The 12,783-nt window shown below is 41.6% G+C and overlaps 1 protein-coding gene across 2 annotated transcripts in view; it reads left to right on the forward strand.

The window, feature by feature from the left end:
* Positions 1 to 12,783, forward strand: part of CTNNBL1 (catenin beta like 1) — a 150,217-nt gene that overhangs the window by 69,926 nt on the left and 67,508 nt on the right. For both annotated transcript variants that reach the window (XM_037044034.1, XM_037044035.1), the window contains 3 exons: positions 2,048 to 2,120; positions 2,357 to 2,415; positions 3,859 to 4,007. In XM_037044034.1, coding sequence (XP_036899929.1) covers positions 2,048 to 2,120; positions 2,357 to 2,415; positions 3,859 to 4,007 — 281 coding nt within the window. The remainder of the gene's footprint in view (positions 1 to 2,047; positions 2,121 to 2,356; positions 2,416 to 3,858; positions 4,008 to 12,783) is intronic.

Raw genomic sequence — 12,783 nt, forward strand, 5'->3', positions numbered from 1 at the left:
CAAAGACAAAACAAAGGAGACATTGGAACCATGGAGAGGCTATTGCTCTAGTGGCCTGATTGCTTTGGATTCTTTCTGTTAAGTGTATCTTGTTTTAAATAAGAACCCTGACCCTGGAAAAACATGTACGTTGATGTGGCTTAAATCTTTTATTTTATTTTTAAAAGATTTATTTATTTTTAGGCAGGGTAAGGGAGGTAGAACAAAAGGGAGAGGAACATCGATACGTAGTTGCCTTTTGTGTGTCCCCCACTGGAGAGCTGGCCCACAACCCAGGCATGTGCCCTGACTGGGAACTGAACCAGCAACCCTGTGGTTCACAGGCCAGCACTCAGTCCACTGAGCCACACCAGCCAGAGCTGGCTTAAGTCTTTTAAAATGGCAATACTTGCAACTTAAATAATTTGAGTAAGTAATTCGACTAACAAATTCTCAATTCTGGTGCAAATGCTCACCCCTTGACTTTTCACTTCTGTGTTTTGATTTTTACAAACCTGTTTTTCTGACAGTACACATGCACAGATTGCATCTAAACCCTGGTTCTTATACTGAATTTCTTAAAACAAGGCTGTAAGCTTGGCCAGGGAGCATACCTTGCAGTCAGCACACGTAAGACCTTGCATTTACAGATCTTTTAATCCAAGATGGGTCATACCTGGTCAGCCTTCTGAAACCAGAAACCCTGTGGGGTGCACTTAGGCTTGACGAGGGAGACGTGCGCAGAAAACTGAGAAGAGGCTGCTGTTGCTTCATCAGGGGCCACTCTTCCTTCTTAAGTACAAAATCAATGTCCAAACAGAACTGTGAATGGCGCTAAGGTGATGGAAGTGTTGGTGTCAAGATAAACACTTCCCCTGTCCTCTCCAGAAACAGAATTTATTTGTCATTTCAAAATCCTGGCTGGGTAGCAAGGCTGCTGCTGATTAACAGTTGTCTGTGTTCCTGCATTTTAAGAATCAAGGGTATGGTAAATAAAAACACACTGATGAGGCTTTCTCCTCCCTGCACCTTTATCCAAAGGGCATTGTTAACGGTGAGAGATTTGAGTCTAGCCACTGAAGCAACGACGGGGGCGGCCATGAGAGAGAGTCTGTGCTGTAGATGAGTCCCCTTGAAACTCCAAATAGCAGACCGCGCAGCAGGGGAAGAGTTGTGGGTAGTAATTTGGGTGTTAAAATATTAACATAGTTCTGCATATTTAATATGGTTTCCTTTTTAAATAGTAGGCAGATTATGGCACACAAGCAGATAGGTTTATGATTTCAAATTAAATTTTAAACATTAAAAAATCAAAGGCACTACTTTGTTATAAATACATTCAACTAATCTAAATAAGAAGTTGCTTTCTTTCCAACTTTTCTAATGTGTCAGCTAATTTACAGCCTAATTTTGTGAGTATAACTTGTGAACAAAGCTTCATGGTGAATTTTAGTCTTAAAAGTTCAAAAATTTCACCCTGGCTGCTGTGGCTCAGTGAATTGAGCACCGGCCTGCAAACCAGAGGGTCGCCAGTTCAACTCCCAGTCCGGGTACATGCCTCGGTTGTGGGCCAAGTCCCCCAGTAGGGGGTACTTGAGGGGCAACCACACACAGATGTTTCTCTCCCTCTCTTTCTCCCTCCCTTCCCCTCTGTCTAAAAATAAAATAAATAACATCTTTTTTTTTAAAGTTCAAAATTTTCAATTATTCATCTAGTTCACATTTGAGTGTATACTATGTGCTAGACAGTCTCTAGGCTCTCAAATCGGGGACTCTGGGAAAGCTTCACAGAGGAGGTGACATCTACGTCCTCTGTGAGAGGAGAGCCTTAGGAAAGTGAGAGCCGTTGAGCTCATCTGCTATTTATGGTTTTACTATGTAGTAATTGAGTCTTGTCTCTTGAGATCAGAGGCAGATTTTTTTTTTTTTTTTTACCCTTAACCTGCCTTTTCTCTTTCTAACTTCTACTTCTCTCTAAGTCAGGTCCTAGTACTTGTGAAAAATTCATCCTGGGGAGGGAAACGGGGCCCCATAATGTTTTTTTCTCACCTCTCCCGTTTCCTCCCAGGCGAAGATGCCTTTCGATGCCAACAAACTGTACTGTAGCGAGGTGCTGGCCATATTACTGCAGGACAACGATGGTGAGGCTCCCTCTCCGTGTTGGTATTCCGTTCGGGCAGCAGCCAGGCTTGTTTCAGATCATGACAGCAAGCTCTCTTGCCTTTGGCATCCCCCTGCTCGTCCTCTCGCTCTCCGTGCAGCTTTTGTACTCTGTCAAGCTGTATTGATTTTGTTTGCTGATGTATCAGTGTTAGACGGCTGTAAAATCTGACAGTTAGCTTCATTTTTTTCCTTCCTCTATTTTTTCCCCTTTTAGAAAACAGGGAATTGCTTGGGGAGCTGGATGGAATCGATGTGCTTCTTCAGCAGTTATCCGTGAGTAATTCTTATGCTTCCTGTCTGCCACGAAGATACACGGGCTGCCTTAACTGGGAGGTGGGGCTGGAAATTGTGGGCAGGAGTAAGCCATGTGCTGCAAGGCCTGCGGAGTACGTTGTTAGGTTTGAGGTTACAGTGGAGGCACATGACTTGCCTCCCTTTCCTAGTCATTTGTGTTTTGTGACCAGAAAGCATTGTGTTTCTGGCGCGGACTCGCTCGGTCCTTTGGTATTTATCAATCCAAAAGAGGTGTGCTTCCTGCGTGCACAAGGGCCTGTTTGGGGCCACGGACACCAAATTAGTTTCAGTTGACCCAGTTCCAAGGTTATTCACTTCCTTTCCTTCCAGTCTGCCACTAAAGTGGAGTCTTTGCATTTTCCAGACAAGTTCAAGGACTGCAGGTTCCACTGCAGAGGGATGGAGGTCACAGAGGAGGGTAGGGAAGGACGTGGTACTGGAGGCCAGAATGAGAAATTGGAAGTCGCCATTTGTTCATTGTGAGAAGTGTAAATCTGGTTGGGATGTTGTTCTGCCGGCACTCTGAAAATACTGTTAAGATTTCTCCTAACAAATCTGATCTCTGCTATTCCAAAATCAGGACTGAAAATAGATCGATTTGGATAAAATTCTGAGAGTGTTGGGAGTGACTGAGATGTCAGTTTGCATACAGCTTCCGTCTTGGTGCCAGCAGCCCGAGTGGCTTGGCCTCCACCCCATAAAATAGAGCTTTGAAATGTGAATCTGTTTTCGATTCTGGGAAAGTGCTTAGTCCTGTTCCTGCAAGATTATTGATCATTTTGTAGTAGACTGTAAGGGCACGCATATACTGTTAAAAGGCTTTCCTCTAACATGCCACACGTAGCTCTGGCAAAGACAAAGCTTTTGCTTTAAGCTGTTCCCCTGACTTAGAGCCACAACTGCTGCACGAGGCAGCTCAGTAGCCCTCATGGTTAGAAAACTCTTCCTCCTGCTGAGGCATGATTTACCCTTCGGGATGGCGGTGGGGTTTTTGAAGGTGAAGAAACAGTTGCGGCTGGGTTGGGCAAGCAGAGGGCTTTGGGGGTAACGGGCAAAGTTGTTTCTTGACTTGGTTTCCGAGGTGTTCACCAGGCTCATTCAGCCGTGCGTGTCCTTTATGGAGTTCTCTGTACCTGTGTTATAGTTCATAGTAAATTTGTTTTTGAAACATCTGCCTCCTTGGAACTCTCAACCTTTCACGGACCCAGTGGTCAGTTGAGTGTTTTGGTTTTTTGCATAAACTGGTAGCTGTTTATTCAATACCGTTTCTCTGTGGAAACTAATGAGAATTTTGTTTGGTAAGCTTTTGTTCCCTCTGCCGTGGGGTTATCATGACAGGCAGGCTTTGGAGATTGTTGAGTGTTGGCTGATGAAAAGACATTCTCTCATGGCTCTGTGCTTTCTGTTGTCTTTGCTTGACAGGTGTTTAAAAGACACAATCCCAGCACTGCCGAGGAGCAGGAGATGATGGAGAATTTGTTTGATTCGCTCTGTTCCTGCCTAATGCTCAGTTCCAACCGGGAGCGCTTCCTGAAGGGTGAGGGCCTGCAGCTGATGAATCTCATGCTCAGGTGCGTTCTCACCTCCTAACTCTCCATTGTTTTTTGCCTGGATTCAAGAACATGTAGTTACAGTCCCTTATTCCCTGAGAGTCCTGGATGTAGAAAACCATAAAGTCTTCAGGGGGGTGTGTGGTCTTTCCTAAAGTGAGTGGGTGAACAAAAGTGTCTTCCGCTCTGTTTGTGCCCTGTTGTGTCCATTGGTGATGTGACCACTACATTGAGGGAGGTGTCATTTTCTCCTTCTCTTGTGTGTTGGTTTTGGGAAATCTTAAACTTCTAAACATATCCTATGTTAATTTCTAAACTTAGCTCAATTTTTTATATCCCACATAGACCTATCTATGCCATAAGTTTGTCTATATTTTATTGAAAGAATATCAGTCATGTTGTTGTTTATACATAGTTTTCAATATACATTAGCCTCAGTAATGAATTGTGCACATGCTATGTGCCTAGCATAGCAGATATGAAAATGTACAAGACATTCTAGAACTTCTCTTTGTAGTGCCTGTCTTGTATGTTTTATTTTTTATGTTCTAATTTCTTAAAGTATTTAAAACAGATATCATGTTAATATATTGCACAGAATCCTAAGGCTGGAGGTAAATGGGAGGTATCTTTATTCATAACGCTTTAGAAAAATTTGGCTAGGAAAGAGAGTAGAGCGATGGGGGTCAGGGGAAGGGTGGTGACCAGGATGTGGTGTAGAGTCAAGAACAGTTTTCTAGAGTGAGGGAGACTAGGTCACGTTTGCATGGTTGGAAGACTCTAATCATGATTGAATTATTCTTTATGAAACTGAGCCAGAGTCTGTTGTCTTAAAACTTCTATTTCAATACACTGCAAACTCTGTCAAACCATTTCTTTGACAAAATATTTTTATAAGTTGAATATATATCTGTTAAATGCAATTTAGGATGTAGGCATTCAAAGCTGCTGTTAAAACACTGGTAAGGTACTATTACCAGCCTAATACAACCCAACTTTGGGTGTAGATTTCTAGTCTTTTCTTTTTTCTGTAACTGTTTTCTTATTTTTAACAGCTTTTTAGGCCTGCCCACATATACAATTTTCTACATGGCTTCCTTTTCAACTTAGCATGCTGTTTCCCATCCTGTGGCGTATTCCTCGTGAGAGTTTTGATAGCTGCACGAGGGACTCAGGGAATACAGCCCACCTGGCGTTCTTCTGTTGTTGGTACTGAGGTTACCTCTAATGTTTTCCTATTGTAACAAATTCTATGGTGACCGTTGCTTTTGTTTATAATGTTATTAAGGTATATGTTTCTAAAATATGAGGTCTGTCCAGAATGTATCCAGCCATGTTATGTGACAAACAGGGACATGTACTGAAGAAGATACAACATACAAGAAACACAGTACATAGGACAAGGACGCCGTAGTCCCCGACAAAGTAGGCACTTTGAGACCTCACACAGTTCTCCCAGTCTCTATCAGCTGCCCTGTTGTATTTTCCAGAATCTCATTGACAGTCTGAAATCTCTTCCCTTTCAAAGGTGATTTTGGTTTCGGGAAAAGCCAGAAGTCTCAGGGTGTCAAATCTGGGCTTCAGGGGCTCTGAGTGACCTGGGTGATTTGATGTTTCACCAAAAAACTGCATAAGACGAGATGCATGAGCGGACACGTTGTCATTATGAAGCTGCCAGTCCATAGCTATGGACCCGTTGTCCATGGCTGTGGCCTCTGAATCACCTGAATAGTTTCTGTGGAGGAACGTTCAAGCTTAGCACAAACTTTGATGCAGATTCATTGCTCTACTTGCTCAGTCATTTTGAATGTGATGACCACACAGTACACGTGATTGCTCAACGCTGTCTGCCGCCGCCCCCACTGACTATTGCAGTGTGGCTGAATACACTGACCGAATACCACATGCATATGCATTCCAGTCCACTCTCCTTGGCTGCCAGGTTACGTGGGTGTCACCCAAACCATTCTCATTATGTTAACAGTGATCAGACTTTTTCTGGACAGAGCTTGTATCTTCTTCTTAAAGGCTTGTACAGGCCGTAGGCCCAGTAGAACTCTTCATTTGTCCAGTGCATACCTGACCTTAAACTGATCGAAAATCTTCCTTTGTGGAATTGCTTTAAAATTTATTCAGAGGCCTATATAGTTCAGGTGATTTTGCTAGCTTTATTCTCTTGAGTCTTTTGTTTGCTTATCTCCTTTACCCTTCTAATTGCCTGTCCTTTGTTGAAATGACCAACCTTTCTCAAGCAAATAGCAAATAAAGAAGATGCATTTGGCTTCCTGGGTCTTCTAACCTTAAAACTACACTCTGCAGGGATTTTAGTTTCCTAAGCTTCTTAAAGGTCTGAGCTGCCAGTGTCTTTGGATGGCTGAGAGCAAATATGAAGTGATGTATTCCTGTAGCATATGGTTTGGTAACGTGCAGCGGTGGGGAGCTGAATAAAGAACCAAAAATAGGGATTATGCAAACAAGAATGCTGAGATTCTGGGAGCCTAATTAAACAAGAAGCTCCAAAAGACTTAGAAGCTACCTCTAGGATCTCCTAAATTTTCATTTTTGAATGCTGAAGTTACTGTTAGATTAATTCTTTTGCATTAATTAGCTATATTAGCAGATTCAGCATTTCCTTTTTTCTCTTTCTCATGCTCTTTGTTCTATGTTATTTTTGTTATTTTTGTTCTTTGGACTCCTAAATGGGAAGTTTAATTGCAAGGGGATTTTTTTTTTCTGCTAGATTCATCTTTTCCTGATCTTCTAGCAAGAGCTGCCAGGTTGCTCTCCTGCAGAGAGCCTGTTGCAGAGAGCCTGTTCAGGACTAGGAAGCTCTGACGCTAGAAGTTCAGGAACATTTCTGTGGTTCCATTGCCCTGAATACTGGTTTTCACTAAGATTCAGGCATTCATCCAATAGTCATGAATGTGCCCCTGGAAGGGTGGCAGTACAGAACAGTGTGGAAATGATGCAGGCATTCTGGGGGCCTGGGGACCCAGGGGTTTGCGACCCACTGTGGATTCTGGTCTTTGCGCAGGAAAGAATTCAGATGTGAGCCAGTGTAGGGTTTAAAGTGAAAGTGTGTGGGTGAAGCAGTGAGACACAGGGTGGCCTGCTCCTCAGACAGAGCGGTCCTTCCCTAGTGGGATTCACGTCTTTTATGGGGGCTCATTAAATCGAGGGGTAGGGCATTCGCTAACAGAGGAGGAATATTCGGGATCTTTCTGTGGAACAGGATGGAGACTTCTTGGGGAGTCCTTTCAGCCATTTTGGTTTTTCACAGGGGCCTTCTCTTTATCATGGCAGCAAGGGGTGTGTCGTTTAGTATGTTAATACAGTACAATGAGCATAAAATGAGGCCACTGTTTACTGCAAGGTGAAATTAGTTGCCATGTTGGATTGAGCTGATCTCTGCTGGTTCAAAGCCATAAATCCTTTGGGGGTTGGATTACTCTCTCTCAGAAGGTTCCTGTAGTCCTTATCAGCTATGGAGCTTCTCCGCATCCCTGTCTCAGAAGAAGGGTTGTGCAGTCGAGGTGAGTGCAGGTTTGGAATATAGCTCGTTCGCTTACTGGTTCTGGATATTTGGTGAGTTACTCTGGTCTTTCTGATCTCCGACTCAGTTTTTTCATCTGAAAAATGGGAGTAACAGTGCCAAATTTGCAGGGACTCTGTGGGAATTACACTACATGCAAAGTGTGTGGAATAATACTGTAGCTTCTAAAACATTGATACTGTACTATATTAACTTTCTACGTTAAGTGCTAGGCTTATCCAGAGATGAAGAAGACAGGATTTCTCCCTCCACAAAACTCAGTAGTTAGTGAGGGTAGTTTCTTAACTATTGAAGAGAAACAGTGAACCCTGGCTGATGTGGCTCAGTGGATTGAGGGCCGGCCTGTGAACCAAAGGATCACCAGTTCAATTCCCAGTCAGGGCACATGCCTGGGTTGCAGGCCAGGTCCCTGGTGGGGAATGCGATGCGTGAGAGGCAACCACACATTGGTGTTTCTCTCCCTCTCTTTCTTCCCTCCCTCCCCCTCGATCTAAAAGTAAAAGATAAAAATAAAAAACATTGTATTTATTTATTTTTAGAGAGAGGGGAAAGGAGGGAAGAGAGGGAGAAAAACATCAATGCAAGAGAGAAACATCAATTATCTCCGTCTCGCACGCCCTCCAACCTGGGACCCGGCCCACAACCTAGGCATGTGCTGTGACTGGGAATCGAACTGATGACCCTTGGTTTTGCAGGCTGGCGCTCAACGCACTGAGCTATACCAGCTAGGGAAAGATGTGCAGTTTTATATTTTGTAGTAGCCGTGGTAAAAAGGTTAAAGGAAACAAAATTAACTTTAATAATATATTTTATTTAATTCACTACATTAAAAAATCATCATTTTTACATGCAGGCAGTTAAAGTACATAATTTATATTTAGATTTCATAAAATTTATAGTTGCAATAGTAGATTTCCATACCCAAGTTTCTCCAAGCATACTTAAATATTTTGCAATAACTGAATCAAGTGTCACTTTTTAATTTAACTTTAAATTTAGCTCTTTAGTGTCATTATCCACATTTCAGATGCTCAGTAGCTACATGTGGCTTAGTGGCTACCATCTTGAACATACACATATACATAGATAGATTTTGTCACTCCCCAAAGTTCACTTGATCTCTTTGCAGTTAGTTCCTACCAGCCCACCTCTAGCCCCAGGCAACCACATCATTCAAAACTTCGTATGTGTAGAATTACACAGTATGTGTTTTGTTTAGCTTATTTCATTCAACAGGTAGTTTTTGAGATTCATTTTGCATGTGTCAGTAGTTTCTTTTTCATGCTTAATAGTATTCCACTAGTTTCTGCATTCCAGTATATTACTTTGTTTATTTATTAAACAGTTAATGGTCATTTAGGTTGTTTTCAATTTAAGTTTATTATTAGAAACTACCAAGCTGTTTTTGAAAGTGATTGTATCATTTTATATTTCTCTTGGCGAGTCATGAGGATTCCACTTGCCTACATCCTCTGCGACACTTGTTACTGTCACTTTAATTTTGGCCATTGGCATGAATTTGTATTGTAGTTTTAATTTGATGTTGAACATTTTCCCATATACATGTTGACCTTTCTTTTGCTAAAATCAAACTTACTTTATTTATTCTAAGTAAATTTTGTCCATTTTTTTTTTGCCAGGGAAGACTGAAATTTGTTTTTATTTTTATTATCCTTTATTGTTTATGCTACTTTTGTCTTTTTTTATTCAGGTTATCTTATTGAGTTTGAAGTATGATTTATTCTAGATCTAAGTTTTTGTCAGGTCCATGCTTTGGACATGTTTTTTTCTTAGTCCATGTCTTGCCTTTTCATGCTTTAGTGGTGTCTTTTAAAGAGCGTAAGTTTGGCTTTGATGAAGTTGAATTTACCACGTTCACAGCTATCTTGGGCTGCATGCAGCCTGCCGGGCCACCGCACCCCTGGGGCTAGGTGAGAGGGGCTGACAACTTCTTTAGGCTGGCTCACAGGGCCTGTCCCATCATCTGTTGTCCTTGCTTGAGGCATAATGCTTGTCTCTGGAACTTTGTTCCCTCTTTGAGGGGTTTACTATGTGACTAGGTATATGACAGTTCAGGGGTCCAAACCGCATTAGCATTATTACCTGCGATATGCTGGGGGAGGAAGGGTCTTTCTGGGGCCAGAGTCCCAGCCCAGGTTTGCCCCTTGCTTGGTATGCAGGGCTTTCTGCCCTGGTGACCTTTAGTACTGGGCATATCTTTCCTGCTCTGCTCATGCCTGACTGTCCGCTGCAGTTTTATTATTTTTGCCTATGGATGCCAGTTCCAGCGTCACTTATTGCAATGTTCCATTCAAATGCCTAGTTACTTTGTTTTTCCATATAAATTGTAAAATCAGCCTGTCAATTTCTAGAAAAATCCTGCTGGGATTTTTTATTTGGATTGAATTGAATCTACAGATTGTTTTGGGAAGAATGGACATCTTTGCAGTGATGGTTTCCAGTCCATGAACATGGTATCATTCTTCATTTATTTCAGTTTTTTATTTCTTTTATCAGTGTTCTAGTTTTTCTTAAGATAATTTGATATTTTTCTAGAAATTTGTCAGTTTCTTACAAACTTTCAGGTTTATTGATATCAGTTGTCCTTGTATTAATTCTTTTCCATATATTTATTTCATTTCCTCTTTTTTTACTCCCTGTATTTTATATCCCTTTAAAAATTCCTAATGTTCTATATTTAAATTCCTCTGCTTTTTTCCTCAGTGAGATTTGTTACAAGTGACTGGGACTGTTTGTGCTTTTGGTTTGGTGTTGTATCTGTGTACGTTTCGCCTTCTCAGGCTTTTTTTCTACTTTCCAATCATTGTGTTTCCCTTTTTCTAAATTTCTGAGTTGAACATTTAGTGCTTTTCAAAATAATTCTCTTACTTTTAATAGTTTATTTTTTACTGTATTTTTTCCATCACCATTCATTCCCTTACACCCTCTTCCACCTCCCCCTCTCACCCCCGCAGTTACCACACTCTCGTCTGTCCGTGAGTTCGTTTTCTTTTTTGCTCAATCTTCCCACCCCAAACCCCACCCCTCAGATAATGTTAGAAATGTTCTCTTAAAATTGCTTAGCTTCATCATATATTTCCAAGGGGTTCAGTCTTGTTATCTTACTACATTAACAGAAAATATAGGCTGAAAAATACCTACTTTTCTGAATTTGAGACTTTGTGGTCTTGTAGATGGTTATTTTTCCTAAGTGTTTCACAGTCACTTGAATAGGATTTGTGTTCCTGGTATATAAAGTGCTATAAGTATCTCCTGTATCAGTTTTATAAATATATTTAGCTCTTCTGTATCTATCTTTTTATTTCTTTTTTGGTCAAATTCTGAAGGAGGCATATATCTCTATGACTGTGGAGTTTTTTCCTACTTCTTCTTGCTTGTTATAGTTGAACTTGCTTATTCAGTAAGTAGATGCTCATTTTATTTTAATCTCTAGTTGTCTTTTTCTATATAAATAGTCCTCTTATTGCATGTAATAAACTCTTGAATTCTTGTATAATTTTGTGTTTACTATTATGTCCTTGCCCACCCTTTAGTCTTCATGAATCTGCACGTCCTCTTGTGCAGGGACCATGCTCATACGCCCTGTGTCATTCAGTTTTAGTATTTGTGCTGCCAAATCCAGGACTCCATCATTCTATCTTTAGCTTTTTATGTCGTTTTATACTACACATGACTCTTATTAAGAGCATATGGTTTTTTATTTGGTTTTTCAGTCCACTGTGAAAGTTTGTCTTCAGGTAGATGAATTTAAGGTATTTGTTTTTATTTTAATGGCTCTTATCCTTTGTCCTCTTCTTGTCAGTGTATTTTGTTCTAATGATTTTTTTTGTTGGTTTTATTTTGTTTGTCTTGTATTTTGGTTCTTTCCTCATTGTCCTTCTTTTGTGGAAATAAGGAAATTATTCTTTCCATTTCTTTCTGTGAGTGAAATTGATTTTTTAAAATTACTTTGGTTTTCCTTTCCTATGAAATTGGAAGTGGTACCACGTCATTTCAGGATGTGAGCTCTGCCTGACCCTCCCATGGTCATCTCTTCTCATCTTCCTTTCCACACGTTCACATTCTACTCTCCAAACCACGCTATTTTAGATTCCTTAAACATCTCATTATTTCCTCTGGGTGGCTCACCCTCGATGTTTAGGCTTAACTTCTTTTTAAAAAACCTTTATTTATTTATGTTTTTAGAGAGGAGAGAAGGGAGGGAGAAAGAGAGGAAGAGAAACATCAGTGTGCGAGAGAAACATTGATCTGTTGCCGCACACCGGGCTCCAGCCGGGCACCGCAACCCAGGCATGTGCCCTGACCGGGAATCAAACCAGGGACCTTTTGGTTAGCAGATGGGTGCTCTATCCACTGAGCTACACCAGCCAAGGCTAGGCTTAACTTCTTTCAGAAGCCCCTGCCAGTATGTCACTTCCCCTAGCCCTGTACTTATACCACTGCCACCCTAAATTTTTAGGATTACATTCTGGCACCTTTTGCTTACCTCTCTAGAAGCACTTACACACTGTGTGGTAAACCTCTGTCTCTGGCTGTCCTATACAACTCTTGAGAGCAGAGATCAGGTTTTCTTCCTCTTTGTATCCCAAGACCGAGCAACAGATACACACTTATCTCCCAGTAAACATTTTCTAAGTGAATGAGAAAAATCTGAAAAACATTTTTTGCTGTTTAGAATCATTGGGTCATAGAATTTCTGGTAAATCTTACAGGTAGAGCCAAAGAATGAGGAGTGACTTATTAAAGGCCATGAAAGTGAGAGAACTCAGTCTCCTGTCTGAAGGTGTTTAGTCCTATGTTTTCTCAAACTTTTTCATGCCTGAACAAAATGGAACAGGCCAGAGGGGACTGTGATCCTCAAGGTTCTGAGGAAGCCGGGCTCAGCTGTGGTCCTGGGCTCGCCGCCCTGGTTGGTGCGTGCCCCACGAGGCTGCAGAGCAGAAGCCAGCACGGTGTCCACACTACAGTGTAGCTCCCTTCGGGACACTCTTACCTCCCTGCCTCTGTGAGCCTTCTAGTTACATAGGGTTATGGTTTAGGTTTTCATTTCTTACAACCTTTGTGCTCAAGGTTCGAAGAAGCCCTTCATGCAGATTTCTGGTCTCTCAGCTTTTGTTTGTGGGGCCTGGCCTCTTTGGAAGTCTAGTACCTCTGTGCGATTACTGCATAGCCCTTCCCCTGTTTGCCCTCCCACCCAGGTGTGAATTTCGTTGTCAGGTGACG

This window comes from Sturnira hondurensis, unplaced genomic scaffold (assembly GCF_014824575.4).
Source record: "Sturnira hondurensis isolate 20B ecotype Veracruz unplaced genomic scaffold, ASM1482457v3 Scaffold0004136, whole genome shotgun sequence".
Taxonomy (NCBI): Eukaryota; Metazoa; Chordata; class Mammalia; order Chiroptera; family Phyllostomidae; genus Sturnira; species Sturnira hondurensis.